Source organism: Chondrus crispus, genomic scaffold (genome assembly GCF_000350225.1).
Source record: "Chondrus crispus Stackhouse genomic scaffold, scaffold_357, whole genome shotgun sequence".
In the NCBI taxonomy this organism is placed as follows: domain Eukaryota; phylum Rhodophyta; class Florideophyceae; order Gigartinales; family Gigartinaceae; genus Chondrus; species Chondrus crispus.
In genome coordinates, this window is record NW_005179246.1 from 1 (window position 1) to 18,579 (window position 18,579).

At 52.2% G+C, this 18,579-nt stretch overlaps 2 protein-coding genes; one reads left to right on the forward strand and one right to left on the reverse strand.

Annotated features, from left to right (window-relative positions):
- Window positions 1-1,462: 1,462 nt before the first annotated feature.
- CHC_T00000533001 (hypothetical protein) lies at window positions 1,463-1,714 on the reverse strand. The gene has a single exon (XM_005717861.1). It carries the CDS (start codon window positions 1,712-1,714, stop codon window positions 1,463-1,465), a length of 252 nt encoding a protein of 83 aa, XP_005717918.1.
- Window positions 1,715-16,262: 14,548 nt separating this feature from the next.
- CHC_T00000534001 (hypothetical protein) lies at window positions 16,263-16,520 on the forward strand. XM_005717862.1 is given in 2 exon segments: window positions 16,263-16,361; window positions 16,362-16,520. The coding sequence occupies 1 exon segment, from the start codon at window positions 16,263-16,265 to the stop codon at window positions 16,359-16,361; it is 99 nt and encodes a 32-aa protein (XP_005717919.1). The 3' UTR covers window positions 16,362-16,520.
- Window positions 16,521-18,579: the final 2,059 nt, after the last annotated feature.

An 18,579-nucleotide genomic window follows, 5' to 3' on the forward strand; every position in this document is an offset into this window, starting at 1 on the left:
CAACGGCCTGAGCACGCGCTTCACCCTGCACTCGCCGCCGCGCGCCGCCGCCGCTCGCGGCCCTGTGCCACGCGCTGGTGCACCCTTTGGGCGTGCTAGTCACGGCAGACGTGCTGGTGGACAACGCCGGCACTCCGTTCCACATCCGTCTGTGCGCCAACGACGGCGCGTACACCCGCTTGTGCAACCAGCGCTCCCTGGAAGCCCTGCTCGCGGCGCAGGCAAACGGTAGCAACACGTAGGCGTGGCACCCCGCCCCACACCGCGCAGCCCCGCGCCCGCCAGCTCCGGGCACGCGCACTGCGAGCTGCCCGCACGCGCCATCTAGCACGTTGCACTCCTCGCGACAGGGATCGAGCGATACAGTTGTACGGGATGTCGATCGAGGAAGACAACAACGCGGAGGCGGTAGAAAAACTTGCGGTGTTGCAGCGGGACAGATCGGATGGCAGTACGCGGGACGAAGGGTGAGTGAGAGCAGTGGAAGGGGGGGCGGGATGAAAACGCAGCGCCGGCCACCACCGCCATGCCGCCAAGGGAGCCCTCCTCCGTAGATGCCTCGAAATGGTAGCGCGATCGGAACTTGGTCCGCCTGCTCACGTCGCTGTACGCAGCCCAGGGGCCCACGAAATTGTACTCTCAGGGCATAACGAGATAACACGTGTAAACATTATCATAATATATACATTCTGACATAAAAACTGACCTCACACATCACCAGTATCTTACAGTGCTACTCAGTCTGTTGTCCAGTGTCAAATTTATTTGGCCACGTGTAAATTTGCCCGTCCAGGTGGGACTTGCTCAGGAGGCGAATGGAGTCCGCATGCTCACGTTCGACGCTGCCCGACGCACTTGAATACTGCTAGCGCTCGTCATCTTCCTTCTCCGCCTCTTCGCCGAACTTATATAGGAGTAAAATGCCCTCGGCATGCGACTATCAAAAAAAAGAGCCAGCTCGAGGGATGCGGCCGGCGCAGATCAAACTGTTTCTATGTAGCCGCAGTCGTTTGAGTACACGTGTATACGTGGAAACGCATATGTGTACATGCACTCGCGGATGATGAACATGACCCATGCACGCGCGGGCGATGAACATAATGATCCATTTCATCGAGCACGAGCAGCAGCGTCTCCAGCCTCACGGCAGGGACGGCCATGCCTTACAAAGGTACTGCAGCCGTCCACTTTGGCTCGTCGTTCATGCAGACAGACGTCACGGCCGCGCTGCCCGTGCCTGGGACGTCGATAAGGTGTGCGGCTGCGGAACATCTCACGCGGCTCGCAGCCGTCCCTGATACTATCCCTTCTGCAGTTCTTGACGATATCATCAACGAAGCTCTAGCTCAATCAACCGCGAAGTCAAGATCACCTTTATGGTGTGATGTCTGTAAGAAGAAGAGAAGGCCGAAGTCAACTGTGAGGGGTCTTGGAGAGACACTGGATGCAAGCGAGTGGCCGGTCATGCAGGGAGTTTAGGGGATTCGTAGAAGCTCCAATGCACTGTATACGCATTCGAATCGTCATTACAAACTGGCAGCTTGCTCTGCAGGAACGGTTTAACGGCACTAGCAAAGTCCTTGGTCTCAGCTTGCGCCTCCGTTGATGGACAATACCGCCAGCGCAGCCGATGCAGTATGCTCACCGGAAGACACCCACGTCGCCTCGGACCAACTCCAACATTATTTAGATGTACTTCAACGTGCAAAAGCATCCGTAAGGCTTGCCGTGTAGCCGTACAGCTTCGATCTTCAGACCAGAGAAATCTGCACTCGTATCGTCAGAAAATGTCTCATGGGCTACTCTCCGCGACCACGCCGTTGACATGTCCTCAGAAGGAGTCCATTCCTCGGCCATACCGAGTCTGAGAGCGTGTTGACGCCGGACGCGGCCGGCGCAAGGCGAAACGTCTCGCACTTCCTCCTTGTCCGCGCTCGTGTTAGAAATCCGTGTATCTCAGGCCAACGACCACCGATTCCGAAGGTGTTTGACTTCCGAGGTCCCTCAGGATATCCCTTGTCCCAAACACGCCAACGAAATCCGCATACGCCCCTATTTTTCTGCCACGGACAGTCAACGGTACGTCGTCCTTGAACAGGACGGCGGGCACAGAGGACAGTGCTCGTCGTTAGGAACGGCCCTGAGAACGAAGGTGCATGGCTGGACGCCCTAGTTCAATTAAAAATATGGGTCAAAGTGCAGATTTGGGGGCGCCACCCGGCCGAAGTGAAATGTACGTGGGGCGATTTCAATGTGGTGGGGGTTTTTATAGGACGACACTACTAGAAAGTGCTCTGCTAGTAGGGTGATTTTGGTCTTTGGTGTCCTCTGCATGGGGTGACAATGTCCGTTTTCTAGGGTGACAGAAAAACGATCGTAAAGTCACCTCCGACAAACCCATATTCGGGGATGCCACCCCATAAAAACGTATACTATCGTGGCCATTTCGGCAGAGACCTAAATGTTAGAAAAGTCGCCCTAGACGCACATGATTGTTTTAATGTCACCCCTATAAAAGCACGCCAATGCACTGTTTCGCGCTGGATAAAGCGCTCTCAAAACTAAAACAATATAGTGTGGCTATAGAGGCCGGCCAGTACCCACCACAGTGGCATACGGTGACGCGCGGTCACGCAGCGTTCGTTCTGCCTTCTGAACCCGCCACTTTTCGGCGTCTACGTTCCCCAGCTCCCCCCCCGGCACATCTCGCCGCAATGCCCTCACCCGCCTTCTTCATCGCCTTGCTCTGCACCTTGCCTCTAGCATGGGGCACCGCGGCCACGTCTCCAAGTGACCCGGAACCCAGTCGCACCAAAGAGACCGGCGCCCATCTCACGCGTGTCCACTCAGAACGGAAGTTTGTGCAGATCTCCAGGGAGGTGCAACATTCCTAGTATTCTTGGACACCATGAGCTGGGGGATTGACAGGGTGATGATTGGTAATGGCCGACAAGGGGCAAGCGGTCACAAATGCAAGACGGCGTTTTGTACGCTGCCGCCAAATTGACAGGCGGTGACGAAAGTTTCTGGCCTATCGATGCCAATTCGATTACACTATCCCTTCACACGATGTAGGCTCTATTCAACGCGATAGATGACGGTACCAACGACTTGCCGCGCAAGAAAAAGTTTTTGCAAGAGATGTTCCGTCGACTGTATGCGTGGATGATGGCCCATCGCGGTGTGCCGATACTCATCGGTGGTATTGGGGCACGCAGACAAATCACTGGATCAAGAAGGTTTGAGGTGCATCAGTATGTCCCAAACCTCGTGCGCAGCAACGACGATTCATGCGTGTCGGCTGCGCTGTCCAACGGCACTTGTGCGCTATATGGTACCACAGGAGGAACAAGCATCGACAAGTACCTTCGGAAGCATCCGATGAAGATCAAAACACTCAAGCAACTCTTTTCTCTGGTTCACCAAATTCCCGCTCAACTATCAGTGCGCCGAGTTCCTAAAGCTGAGAAGAAGGCGTTCGATGCAAATCCTTTCAAGTGGCTTGCGCACCATAATCAAGGCGTGTGAATGGTCCGAATAGTGGAACACGGAATTGTAGATCATTGCGTTGCACTGGACTGCAACCGTGGTATTGTCCATGATAGCGCTTCAAGGTATCCGTCCGCATTAACCGAAGATGTGCTTCGTCTCCTTGGCGGAGATGAAGCAAAGAATTTGCCTGTGGCTGAAGTGAGGGAGCTACTTAAAGTCCCTGTAAATTCCAAGAAGCCCTCACGCTGCTCGTGTTCATCCCCCGCCCCTTTCGCTCCTTCTTCGCCAGCTTGAAGTACTCGGGCGTCGAGCAGGGGAGGCTACATGCGTGGGTGCGCAAGTTGGAAGAGAGGGAGAGAAGGGTCGGCCAGGCGGAGGAAGCAGAGAAGGACCGCGTTGCCGAACGGGTTGCTACCGTCGCGAGGAGGGAGCTGCTCATGGCGGAGAAGGAAAGGCGCTTGGACGCGTCGATGCAGGAGAGGGAAATGGCTTTGGAAAGGAGGGAAGACGTGGTCAACAGGTTGACAGAGGGCGCAGAAAGGGAACGCGCAGAGACTATGCTCGCCATCGAGACGGAGAAGACCAGGTTTTGGGCACATCAGCAGAAGCTTAGCGCCGTCGTTGCTACCAAGACTCAGGTATTGATTGGAGAGCAGGGCAGCCTCCGGGACGAGCTTGAGGCGGAGGCGGAGGCCGCGAAGAAGACTTTGAGGGAGATGAGTGAGACTGTTGTTGCCATGGTATGAGCTCTTCTGCTACATTAACAGAATGGTAGCTCAACCTTATACCAAGTAACAAGAGTTCGATCCTCGAAACGTCGATCCTCCTGGGTCCAGTACTCACTACCATACGTATTTCGGAAATCGGTGTACGTCGAAACCCGTGAAAGTGAGGTGCTTCCTACCGGTTTCGTTCATGAGCTGAAGTCGTAGTTGGGATCAGTGAGGAACCCATCGGGGGATGGGTTGGATTTCACAACCCCGGTGAGCCCAGATCCGCCGACGATGCCTTTTGGTAACTACGCCCCGCCAACCTCGTGAACAGCTAATACGAGCGCTGTTACACCTCCACCACCATTCTGAAGGCAGAAGAACAAATCTGAGCATGTCCCAGTACAATTCCAGCTTGATGATGTGAAATAGTTTGCACTCGCGGGTCCAAGACTGGTCTGACCACAAACCCAGGGCTGAACGTCATCGTCTCCGAGTGCTGTGACTTCGATGTCAATAATTTTATAGCAAACATTGAAGCATGAACATCCAGCTCCTGGAAACCATTCCCCCCGTGGAGAAAGGGTTTGGCCTGAAGAGCAAGAGGAGAGGCACCCCGTTTGGTCCCGCTGACAAGGAGAGAGACCCGCCGCGACCGCCTTTTTTTACCTGCTTGCGTCAATTTTCCTTTTCGCTTTTCGTCCGCTTGTTCATGACATCCTACGTTGTATAGTATGTCCGTGCTAGAGCAGGACGATTCTTGTCGCCATGACAAATGATGCGTCGCTATCAAGCATCTGGGCAAGTCTCTCGCTATTTAATGCGCATATTGCCGCATTCGCGTCACCGCCTTCTCGAGTTCTATACAGCGCCACCTCATCTCGACCTCATCACTTGCTTGTCTACTTTCAAAATTTTGTTTGGCGGTCGTGTCAAGGACTCTGTCTTTTTCAGCCTCGCATTGGACAAATTAACCTCATGCACCTCGGATGCGTCGCCCAACTGTACCAGATTGATCGTTTTTCACCCGGGCATGCCTGATTGTTTTCGTGCACAGCCTCTGCTGCCGCGCCTGCAGCAGCCCACGTCTTCCGTGTCGCAACCAAAACGCGTCGCGGCACCTCATTTTCCAAGAGCCGCGCCAAACACCGTTCCAATACCTAGATTTTGAATGTGATCGTACGACTTGCCGTGTGTTTTGTGCGTTGTGGTCGCTCTAATTCTCTCTAGTTTTGGTAAAAGGTTCTTCAACCTTTTGTCGTACCGCTCAAAAAATAACTCGCGTGCACTCGTCCCGCGCACTCGTTGACACCATTTTGACTCTCCATTTTGCAAACGCGACCATCGGCTCTATTCAGAGTAGGCTTGGTAGTAGAGAGTATCTATTCAGAGTAGGCTTGGTAGTAGAGAGTAAAGTAACAGAGAAAAAGGGCCTCTGAGACTACGTCACGAATCTGAAATGTTTGATAATGTAACCAAGGACCTGAGTTACTACCAAGTAGGGATGTATGCATGAATAGGGCTAGCGACACGGCGCCGACGGGGCACACGCTGAGGTTCCTCGCGTTCCCGGACTTTTTGGACAAGTTCTTGACGCAAGCCCTTGCGCTGAGGGGGAGACTGAATAGTGCAAAGGGGCTGATTGGGAACGTGACCAATGATGTTTCGTGGCCTGTTTGGTTAGCACGACATGCATGTCGTGCGAGCGACAACTAGGTAAACTTTATCCTCTGTGATGGCATTTTGGAAGCGGATGCAACGCAAAATACGACTAGAACAGTCGCAGGCGTCAGACGTTCTGGAGTGATTGTGAAATTTAGATTCGAGAGAAGGATGAGAATCAATGATTAGAGTGTTTCGAAAGGGTAACGTGTTGTCAGTGCGGTCCTTGGCGCGGTCCGTGGTGTGTTCTCATATGTACAGTACAGCTGGAGCATGACGGGCGTGTTGAAAAACATCCGATACACGAAGAAAACGTTTGCTCGGTTACAATTTCCCCCAATCTTCTAAATGGTTGCCTACGTATTGTAATTGGGTTTACAAAGGGCCCGCCTTATCAACACACTTCTTCATATAATCCTTTGAACAGAACAGCCATGCTTTGTTCAAATCAGAGCACGGAGTTTTGATATAGTCTTGTAAAGCTTTTTTAAAAATGCTCAATAGGGTTGAATGTTCTCTTTGGTCATGTGGTAGTGCACAGCTAGAATAAATTGGATGATTGCGTTCAATCAGCTTTGCGCGCAAGGATCTTGTGACACTGCACAGTATTGCGGAAAATCGACATTTCGATCTACATAAGGAAGAGAACGTCGCCATGGTACTTACGATTTTGCAACACTCGAACCAGATAAGGTCACCACCATTAGATATATACATTACCCAAGGGTACTGAATATCTCTGCCAACTGCAATGCATACTGTGCATACGAAACCCATACCCCTGTTGTTATGAATATCGACTCTAGAAGTAGAGAAGGGCGTTGACGGTGATTCGTGGATTATACTATGGTTTCTACCGCTGTTAGCCCTGCAAAATAGCACCCGAGAGCCCGAGTTATGTTATTGTTTTGCGTGAGCCTTCCTTTTGAAACTTCGTTTCAAACTACTGCTCAACAGATGCTTCAATGTGGTTCGCTATACGACCTGCACTTTAATAGAAACAAATGCATGCTGGCGTTGAACAAGGGCTTGACTAGCATCGATTGCTTCAAATTATAGTTTCATAGACACCTTGAAGAACGAATGGCAAGAATGATCTTGTAGAGTCAGATTACTGCAGTTTCATACATAGGCCGGCCATCAGGCACTGCTTTTGATGACTGAAAAGGGCCTAGGTGTCGCTGTTAGCTGTGAGAATGGTTCTTCATCTGCTGATGGGCGTTGGACAAAACAAAACCCAAGCTGTCAAAGAAGATGAAACACAAATTGTAGTGTCTGGGTTCATTAGAGACGCAAGACAGTAAATGCCTCAAAAACTACATTCCCAGGTGACTGAATTCATCTGTACTACCAGGCACTCCCATCCCGAGAGGGTCCGGAGAGGTTTTGCAGACGAATACAGTGATTGGTATCCTTCTACTACTTTACCTCTAGCTCTATAGAGATTACGAGAACAGCGACCGAATCCCAATTAAAATACTACTGTGTATATTGATGATCATGCCTGGTACAGGATTGGCACTAAGTCGTACTGCAATACCAATGTCGATACAGTACTGGCATGGAGGAAAAACCACTCATCATTGCGGACGGAAACGGATTTCGCTAGTGGAAACTGATAGATTAGAGCATCCTCATAGGTCGAGGACTTGTTCTACAGACTTCGTCGGATTTGTTCCTATCTCAAGTCTATCACTGCTCCGATCTGCACCGTATTCATGCGTTCTCGCCTTCGCAGCCTCAGATCTACAGCTGTTGACTTCGCCCTGGGACGCTTCTTTTTGCATGGGAACCGAAGTGCCGCGCAGGCCGATGACCGTGCTCGATTGGTGCTGTTTGAACCGTTGCCACGGCCGAGGTGGCGGTGGGCCTCGGCAAGCAAGCGATGGGCGCGATGGGCGGAGGCGCGGGGGCGCGGCGAGGGGCGGCGCGGGCTGGCACGGGGCGTGTCGGATATGTGACGTAAATGTGGGCCTCTGTAATGATAACCATACTTGCACACACGTGCACACATAATACACGGCTCACAACGCCGCACTGACGACGGCGCTAGGTCGCTAGTCCTAAGAGAATGAGTGAGAGTGAGGGAAGTATATGAGAGTCATCGTCTCGTCACCACAGGTTATGGACCCTACGCAAAAACCACTGCAGATCGATCAACAAAAAAAGGTGCAACAACCCCGACGATCAACCAGGCAGCGACACAAGCCACCAACACAAGCCACCCAACCTGGCAGCCTGGAATATCGCCCTGCAAACCCCACAACACCCACATCACAACTCAAGAGCTGCCCTCCTCCGCCCCCGCCCGCAGACAACGGCACCAACCCCACAACCATGGCAGGAGAAGACCACAACGACAACCGGTTCCATGGACGACTGCCAACCCTCGAGTCCAATGGGGACAACTTCCCCATATGGAAGCAAGCGCTAATAGACATGGCACTGATCAATGACATGGAAAGCCTGCTGAACCATGCCTACCCTACACCCGATCAAGGTAGCCCCATGTACGCCAAGTACAGGAGACAGAGTGCAATACTCCCCATGGCCATCAAAAACTCACTGCCTGCAGACTTCGCAGCAACAGCGGACATGGAACTGGGCGCTTCCCCGCTTGAAATCACACAAGTCATCACCGAACACTTCACTGACAGCACGAATACAGCTCACCTAAAGTTAAAACAAGAATCGACTAACACAAAGCCTACACCCAGCATCACACTTGATGAATACATGACCAAGCACAGAGCGATACACACAAGAATGAAGCTAGCCCAATACCCCAACATCACAACTGGAGAAGAAGTAACTGTTCACTTCATAATCCAAGGCCTAGCATCACATCCCACATACAAACACTTGCAAGATATGTGGATCGAAACGGACACTGTGCCCAACACAATTCAAAACATCGGGCAACGCCTCAAAGCGGTGCACGCAAGGAGCTTGGAAAAAGTCAGCCAAAAACCGGAACAGCCACACGGCACCCAACCCCAAGCACCGAAACGCCCCCGCGGACGAACAACTAGATGGAGAGGGGCCACACGACCCAAATGGTAACGAACATACTGGAACCCAGTACCGCCCGCACCGTATATGCTACCATACCCCCAGTTCATGACACAGCAGCCACCAAACCAAAAATGGACCAAAGAGAGAGGCATGAAAAAGAAGCAAACACACGGTTACACAGCAAACCTCCACGAGGAGAAAACAGAGGCAGAACACATGTACGACGAACAGGGAGACACAAACTGCCACGACATGGACGGTAGGAAATTTGCACTCTACTCGGGAGCCCACCCCTCCCACATCCGCAAACCAACAAAAGGCATGAAACCCCTGACCAGAAAAATCCGCACTAACACGGCAACATCAACAACCATCCCTGCGACGCACTACGGTACTCTTCAGATACAGGCGACGAGCAACAAATGGCTTAAGCTACCCACCATTGCCAACCCACATATCAAGACCAACCTATTGTCAGTCCATGACATAGCCAAGCAATGGGGAGCTGTGATATTCTACCCCCACACACCCCGTGTACTTGACATGAACCACAGTCCACCAAAAGTAGTAGCCACAGCACCATTTCGCCAAGGCTTATACACGCTCAACGTGGCCAATCCTCAACCACAAGCAACCACAGTTAGAGCAATCCCGCAGCGACGCAAAGCAGCTCGCAAGACACCACAAACACGCGCAACCACCACAAGACGGGGATCCCCCGCCCACAAATCAAAATCTCAGCCAAGATTACAAACCCCGAACGCGCATAAAAAATTTGCCCCCATGCACAAGCAGCACAACCCCGCCCCCCCACCCCCTGACACTGTCAATGCGCGCACGCAGCACGAACACCACCATTGGCACATGGTATTCAATCATGTGCGACCATCCACCATACAACAAATGGCTAGGAGGAAACTAATACCGAACCTCCCAGCCTCACTGGCCAACACCCCCCTAGAATCACGTGCACAAGCTGTGCAGCAGCTAAAATCCTACCAGCACAACACAAACGGAAAGATCACAACTATGGCACAGAAGAAGCACTCAGTAATGACATCTGCAGCCCTTTCCCCACCCCATCACGGCAAGGAAACAAATATTTCGTGACAATAATTGACACAAACTCACGGTATCTCATACTCACCTTCCTCAAAACAAGGGATGAAACCGCAAACCAAATGGACAACGTCCTAAAGCACATGCAACAGCAAAAACCCCACACATCAAGGAGAGTACACACAGATAACGCGAAAGAGTATCTATCGCCAATGACAAAAACAGTATACAGCACAAATGGTGTACAACACACGACCACTGTACAGTATTCACCACAGGAAAATGTCATAGCTGAACGCATCAATAGAACTATACTCAACGCAGCACGCGCTGCATTACACCACAGTGGACTCCCCACCGATCACTGGGAAGATGCAATCAAGGATGCAGCATTCAAGTACAATAACACGCTCCACCTCGGCATCGGATAAATCCCATCCACAGTCTGGCTCGGATACAAGCCGCAAGTACCACAATACCTAATCTTCGGGCAGTTAGGCCATATCCCCAATATCATGGGCAAAACAAAAATGCACAAGCTGCAGAAAAGAGCCCTCACGGTAAGATACCTGTATGCAACTGACCAGAAACACATCATGGTCATGAGCACAGAGGACAACACAACCAGACGTGTCAGAACAGTGGATTTCAACATCTACCACAGAGACCGCGACCCCAACAACCAAAGTTACGCGGCATTCAGGGCATTCACACCCAAGCCAACACCTTCGAAAATAGCCAACACCACCCCTGCCCCCATGCATCACGGGCAAGCCAAAAATTACCCGGATGCAAAACAGTGGGCGCAAGCTCACAACACAGAGCTCAGAAACCTTGACCAAAACAAGGTCATCACGTGGCTCCCCCACCACAAAATTCCCACAGCGGCTAAACCCATCCCGCTAACGATGGGGTACCGCTATAAGAGAAACGGCAAAGGGGAGATCACAGAACGAAAAGCAAGGTGCTCAGCAAGAGGAGACAAAATGCTCCCCAATGTCCACTTTGACCCCGAAAAAAACCACGACGTACATGGCTGACAAAACCACGGTACGACTCCTATTCGCTATAGCAGCAGCGTTTAACATGCACATAGCCCACATAGACATAAAAGCCGCATACCTGCACGAAAAGTTTGAACACTCAGGCAGCGAGCAAGTGTATGTCCGCCAACACCCAAGGTTCGACGGCACGTACACTCATGAACACAAGGTGGGCAAGCTCAACAAGAACATATACGGCACACCGGGAGCGGGACACACCTATCTCAACGCTGTATTCAAACTACTCAAAAAGAACAAGTTCATCCAATCTGAAGATGTGATGTGCCTCTTCCACAAAAAAGACAAAAACCACACAATAATAATCTCCATCAGCATGGATGATTTTACAATCATAAGCACATCACAAAAACTACAGAAAGAGTTTGCCGCGATCCTGGCCACGGCCTATAACATCAAACAGCTGGGCGAACCAAGCCAGCTCCTAGGCTGAACCGTCAAGCGCATGAAAGACGGCTCCATACATGCATCACAGCCAACTGCGATACACTACGTTGTCAACAAAGCAGAAATGAGCAAGTGCAACAGCAAACCAACGCCATACAATGACAAAACAAAGCTGAATGGCCCGGTTCCTGAAGACGAACCCATGCCCCATGTCACCAAAATATACCAACAGCTGCTTGGTGACATACGATACATTGCCGACTCAACGCGACCAGACGTATACTTTGGCGCAAACTGACTATCTGTGGCGGCAAAAAACCCAACGACACGGCACTGGAATGCCCTCAAGCGCCTCATCAGATATCTTAAACACACCCAAACGCATGGAATCAGATTTGCAGCAGGAAAACATAGAATGCAAACGCACTGTATCCCCAACCTCCTCGAAACATACAGTGATGCGGACTTCGCCGCAGACGTCACAGACCGTAGATCCATGTCGGGCATGATCCACACATACCACGGCTCCCCTGTCTGCTGGGGCTCAATCAAGCAATCCATCACGGCACTGTCGACATGCGAAGCAGAATATATTGCCGCAACATCGGCAGCACAACAAACAACGTGGATAAGAAGGTTGCTCAAAGACATCGGAATGTTATCACAGAAGACCACACCCTTCCATATAGACAACCAATCCGCAATACGCGTGGCCAAGAACAGCGGACCCACGAAACAAAGAAATTCATTGACCTCCGGCATCACTACCTCACCCACCAGACCAGAGCAAAAACGATCAGTATACGACACATACAGTCACAAGACATGCTTGCCGATATACTCACAAAGCCGCTAACACCGAAACCATTCACACACTTAAAACCAAACTGCAAGTGTGTGACCCCCCGACCCCGCACCAAACAAAGGATCGTGCTACAGCGACGGGGGGAGTGTAATGATAACCATAACAACGAAGTCGCTATGGCACTCACAAGGTAATAATTGTAATGATAACCATACATGCACACACGTGCACACATAATACACGGCTCACAACGCCGCACTGACGACGGCGCTAGGTCGCTAGTCTTAAGAGAATGAGTGAGAGTGAGGGAAGTATATGACAGTCATTGTCTCGTCACCACAGCCTCAAAGCTCTGGTAAACACTCGGACATTGCACAAATGGCATGTATGGCGCATTATCTGCAAAATTTGAGCAATTCGTATGAAACTACTGGTCCTCCAAAAACAGTGTTTCTGGCCGGCATAAGTGTCTCATTTGTAGGGCGTCCGCAGTGCAGATATTCTTGTCAAACACAAATCGGACAGGCCACTGTACGATTTGTGATTTCCGGATTACTGTACCCTCAAGGGTATACTGTACTGTAGTACTGTGATTGCCGGTACAGTACTGTTGTGACCACTCCTTGTCACACTTAAAGCTAGGTTCTTTACTGGGTTCAACACTCATCTTCGGGCGACGCTGCTCGAGAGTACACTCGAGCCCTCCAGGACTTCACCTGACGTCCCCCCCTCCCTCTCATGCCCGCCCCCTCTTTCTCCCTAATATCGTTTTCCCTCCTCCTTTCGTTTCACACCGACGGTGTCTCCTTCTGTCGCCCCTCCTTTCGCTTCCCTCCCCTCCATCCCGGTCTCCTGCGCCCAAACACCCCCTGCCAACCTCAATAGCGGCACGAACACACCCTTCGGACAGCGGCCAGGTCTCACACTTGTACATGTAGTCCACACCATCTAACAGTACTGTACTTACTTACAGCACAGGACGACTGCGCGACCACAGGCGAGGCGGTGCGTAAGGTGCGAGGAGGTAGGGGAACGCTGACTCCGGGCGCCGCCGTCGGAGGCCCGGGTCACACTTTAATATTAAAGTGTGATTTAGGGCTAATCTGTGGTGCCCTTACAGTCTGCGCTGATGTCCTCGTGGTCGCGCAGTGGTGTTGTGGTGCCCTTACAGCCGTGGGTGCGCGGCTGCGAGACGAGGCGTATGCTGTTGAGATGTTTGGCGTAGGCTTGCCGCGTGAGCGGTTTGGTGAAGCAGTCCGCTCGGAGGTCTGCGAATGGTTCGTAGGTTGGTAATATTACCTTGTCGCGTGCCAGATGCTGTAGCACATGGTATCGTACGTCGATATATTTTGTTTTGCGTGTGGGCGCAGACGCCTCGGCGCCGGCGATTGCACCTTGGTTGTCCATATGAAGCGCCGTCGTGGGGAGTTTGGTGCCGGTAATTTCGGTTGTGAGGTTCCGCAACCATTCGCGTGCTGCGCGGTTACGCTTGCAGCTATCGAGGATAACGCAAACGTGGAATCTACCACGGTTCTGATGCGGCGGGACGACCATCATATTGCGTTATTGCCGTAACAAATGACGTTGCCCATCGTCGATTGTCGGGTGTCTGGACACCCGGCGAAATCTGCGTCGGAGAACGCGGATATGCGATGGGGACCTGCCGTGTAGATTAGGCCGTGGTGGATGGTGTTGAGTAAGTATCTCGCGACGTGCTTGAGGGCCGTCCACTGACGCACTGTGAAGCGTTTGGTGTGTCAGGATAATACACAAGTGATGTAGGCGAGGTCGGGTCGGGTGGAGTCGACTAGGTATCGCAATATGCCTATCGCTCGGGCATAGGGGTATTGTTTGGTGTCTAGGCATGTTTCCTGTGAGTCGGGGGCGTGCAGTGTCATGCCGGAGAGATATGGGGTGTTGGTGAGCTTGGCCTTGTCCATGCGGAGGAGGTTGACGAAAGACCTGGCCAAGTGGGGTTGTGAGATGTGCAGTGTGTCGTTGTGTGACCAGTTCAATGACCAGCCGACTAGGTGAGCCGCAGTGCCGAGGTTTTTGAAGCGGTATTTCTGCCTGAGGTCGTCCAGCAGGCTTTTGTACATCATGTCGCTGTTAGTGCCGACGGCGAAGTCGTCAATAGTTACCGCCATTATCAAAAAATTATCCCCGTCGCGTTTTCGGTAGACGTTAGGGTCGGCTTTGATCTGTGTGTAGCCGTGGGTGATGAGATGTCGACGGAGGCCGTTGCTGTATACGCGCGGGGCTTGTGGCGTGCCCCAGGGGTTCTTTTGTATGCGGGCGACCATGCCTGGTCGAGTTGGTGTGCCGTGCGTTTTGTGGAGTGGGGGTGTGGGATGGTATCATGTAGCCGCCGTGAGGCGTGAACACTACGTGGCAGTCATTTTGTAGAGTAACTTGTGCTACTGGTAGTAGGTTTTTGGAAAAAGTGGGGATGGTGATGGCTTGCGGCACGCGGAGTGTGGCTCCTCGGCGGTCGTGAGGCGTGACGGAGGACGTAGGAGTGCCTGTAGCTCCGGAGCTGTTGGGGAGAGCCGTATTAGAGGGTTGGCGACGGGCGTTAGTAGGCGCATATCAATATGTTCGTCTATCTTCCGATCGGAAGAAGGATGATGTACATCCAGAGTCTGGGTAGTATTTGTGAGACGGGGTGTGCTGTACCTGTGACATGTCCTCTTCATTGTCGCTGCCTTTGTGCTGGTCGGGTTCCTCCGTGTGCTTCGTGTTGTAGGGGGAATAATGGCAGTCATTGTAATCTTCGGGCTCTTGTATGTGCTGGGCGGCGTTGGCGCTGTTGCGTGCGCGGTTCAATGCGTCGGTTCGGCGGAAGCGACCGCGGCCCCTGCCGCGTGAGGGGTTGTATCCTGCCGTCTGCACGGGTCGCCCTTGGTTGTAGCCTTGGTACGGGGGCGTCGTTCTTGTTGCAGTTTTTGGAGCTGCTGGCATTCGTTCGTGTGGTGGGGGTTGGAATGGTGGAATTGTGCACCAGGTGCGGGTTGTCCCTGTCTTTTGTGGATTGATGGTTTGGGCTGCTGGTATGAATAGGTCTAGCAGCTGTCGGAGTTCACGGATAGTGGTCGTTCTGTGCGCGAGCAGGCTCGGTATGTGCTGCTGGAGGGACGGGCGTGACCTCAGCCCACATATGATGTATGCTATGGCCCGTGCGTCTGTGAGTCCTGGGACTTTGGCGCGTAGCATGGCTTGACGGTGACTGAGGTGTCGGGTGATGTAGTCTTTGATGGTCTCGCGCGGTTTGATGGTGATCGTCGTGGCTTTGGCTCGTAACCTTTAATGTTATCGGGTGTTGTCATCTTCGTAGTGTGTCTTGATGTTGGCAAGCATGTCAGCTGGCGACAGCTGGAGGAAGTCATATCCTATGATGCATAAAGTTTCCCGTGAGATCGTCGAGCCGATGATGCGGCGGACCTGGGCGATCTCCTTGGGGTGTTGAAGTGTCTGTTCAGGGTCGGCGCTGGAGCTAGCTGGGGCGCCCTGGACGGTGAGTTCGGTCAGACAGAGTTCCTGGATGTAGTTCATAACAGCGAATTGCCAGATGTCATAGTTGTTTTTCGTGAGGGTAGGGATGGGAATCGTGTATGGGGATTTCATGTGTGGTGTGCTGTCGGCAGTTTGCGGCGCGTTTTGTGTGTTGATGTTGTCGAGGGGTTCCTGCGCGGTGGCGTTAGCGTATAGATTGTCGATGTGCTGTCGTAGGCTGAGTCGTCTCGAGCTCAGGGCGCGCTGGGTAGCGTGGTCCAGAGTGGAGGTCGTCACGGGGAGCGAAGCCACTCGGAGATAGGGTCCATAACCTAAGGTGCGAGAAGGTAGGGGAACGCTGACTCCGGGCGCCGCCGTCGGAGGCCCAGGTCACACTTTAATATTAAAGTGTGATTTAGGGCTAATCTGTGGTGCCCTTACAGTGCGCGCACTGCCCATCAGGAACGAATAAATTCGCAAGTAATTTAGAAGCGACAGACAGGGAGGATAGGGATCTGTGTGACGGCGGCGAGTGAGGTGATCTGATTGTGCTGTCATGCGTGTGCTACGTGTGCACGTATGGCTCTCATGACATTGAGTGATCATCACGCCTTACTAAGGGTGACCCCACCGCGCCTTGCCCAAAATCGCAAAAAGCAGACACTTGTCCTCCGGTAATTGGATCTACTATCTTTTAATCAAGCCGCGCTTTGGGGGAGGTGGTGATTCAGAGATGAACCCCACCGCGCCTGTAACAAGATACATCTATTCATATTCAGGGTCACCCCAATTAGGCTACAAGTATGTCGTAGAAATACATTTGGCGCAAAGAAGAAAGCTACTGCACGCGTCTGTTCCACAATTGGCGGCAACTTTTGCTCGTCACTTGCCCGCTCTCCATAATATGTAGGCTCCTGTTTGGGAATTATCAACTCGGCAAGTACACCACGCTTTCAATTCCAATTATGGACTCTGGAACCGATTCCGATGATACCATCGCGGCATATTTCATGCTTTCTCTATCTGCTGCTGCTGTCGCTGGCGCTCTGGTCGCTCGGCAGCACAGAGAGCGCGTGCGATCCGGAGGTAAGTTTGGAGGATCAAGAATGGGAAAGGCGATGAACAGAGATCGCCACCGCCATTGCTTTGAAAGGCAAACAAATGAAGACTGGTTTTTGTCGCGGGATAGTGCAGGAAGCAGGTCTCTCTTCACGGCAGAAAAGTTTCGTGGCACTCATCGCGTTTCTATGGATATATACGAGCGCATTCGCGCGGTGCTGCCAGAGGTTGATCCATGGATTGCACAGATGGCTGAAGCGGTGGGCAAGCAGGGAACGTCTACGGATCAGAAGCTCATCGCAGCCCTGCGCATGCTAGCAAGCGGAAACTGCGCGAAAAGCGAAATACCGCTTATGAGGTTGGCGGAATCAACTCTTCTAGAAAACTTAAAACGGTTTTCTGCCGCGATTGTGAAGGGGTTTGGAAAAGAGTATCTGCGCCTTCCAACTACGAATGAAATTACAAAAATAGAAGCAGAGTATGCTGCTATGGGGTTTCCAGGCGCTATAGGTTGCGTCGATTGTGCAAGCTGGACTTGGGACGCATGTCCTGTTGCTTGGCAGGGACGACACAAGGGCAAGGAACGCAAAACCCTCAATCGTATGGAGGTAGTATGCGACGATTATCTTCGTATTTGGCACGTGAATTTTGGAGCACCCGGGGCGAAGAACGACATTCAGATAATGAACGCCTCCCCATTGTTTAATAATTTAAGATCCGGACAGTGGCCGCCGACACGCCCTGAAACAGACGTCGGCGGATTTAAATTGAAATGGTACTACTTCCTCGCTGATAGTATTTATCCTAGGTTCCGATTTTTCGTGTCCACGATTCCACGACCACGATCAAAGAAAGAGAAGATGTTCGCCAAGCAGCAAGAGGGAGCTCGCAAAGCTGTCGAAAGGGTTTTTGGAGTTTTATTCAAGCGGTGGCAAATATTGTACCGACCAAGTCGGCTGTGGCGAAAAAGTGATATGAACAATATAGTTTTAGCATGTGTCGCGATCCATAATATGGTAGTTGAGGAACGCCGAGAGCAATACAAGGGTACGGAAAAGGCCCGCCTGCCCGAGGACGAGACTCGCCTGCCTACGGAAGTCCACCTGAATTGGAGGCCGACAGACCGCGCCGAGGCAGCAGCTTACTGGCGCGAGTTTGCAGATGGCTGTGAAGACGTAGACCAACACCTGCAGCTGAAGAAGGCATTGGCGAATCACATCTGGAAGGCGAGAGGGGAAGTCTGCCATGTGAGCGATGGGGACGATTTTACACGCGAAGAAGACTATATCGGAGGCAACGACTCTACTGCAGGCGATGATGAGAATGGTAGTGCTGGTGAGATTTTCTCGCCAGCACCATCACGACTATTTTAATCATCTTGTGTTCCACTCGTGCATGCCCCTTTCTCATTCGTAGTTTTACTGAAAATTCCAAGTCTCTATCCCCTATTCCGGTGATATGGCTGATCAGATGGCAGTTCACAGTAGAAAAGAGTTAATCAATTTGCAGTATAACGCCACAAAACGACCGCGGTACCCCCTCACCGCAAACCCCGTTTTGCAGCCCGACTCACCCTCCCTCCAACGCACAGCACAAATGCTGTCTCCACCTCCACACTCCACCGCTTACATTCCCCGACAGCTGCCACACCATCTACCCCTACCGCATCGCAAAACTGCTTCCCCGCAAAACGCTCCCAACAGACATGCTTAGAAAGCGCGGTCGGTCCGACCACCCGCCTCCCAACCAAGAAGAGCCCAACCAGCCGTCTTCCTCGAACGCCACCCCCTCCACGGCCGTCCCTCCGAACCCTCCCCCGAGCTCATCCGCTTCGAGA

Coding starts and splice junctions, on each gene's coding strand:
- CHC_T00000533001 (XM_005717861.1), bottom strand. CDS start 1,714: ATGCTTTTGCACGTTGAAGTACATCTAAATAATGTTGGAGTTGGTCCG.
- CHC_T00000534001 (XM_005717862.1), top strand. CDS start 16,263: ATGGCTCTCATGACATTGAGTGATCATCACGCCTTACTAAGGGTGACC.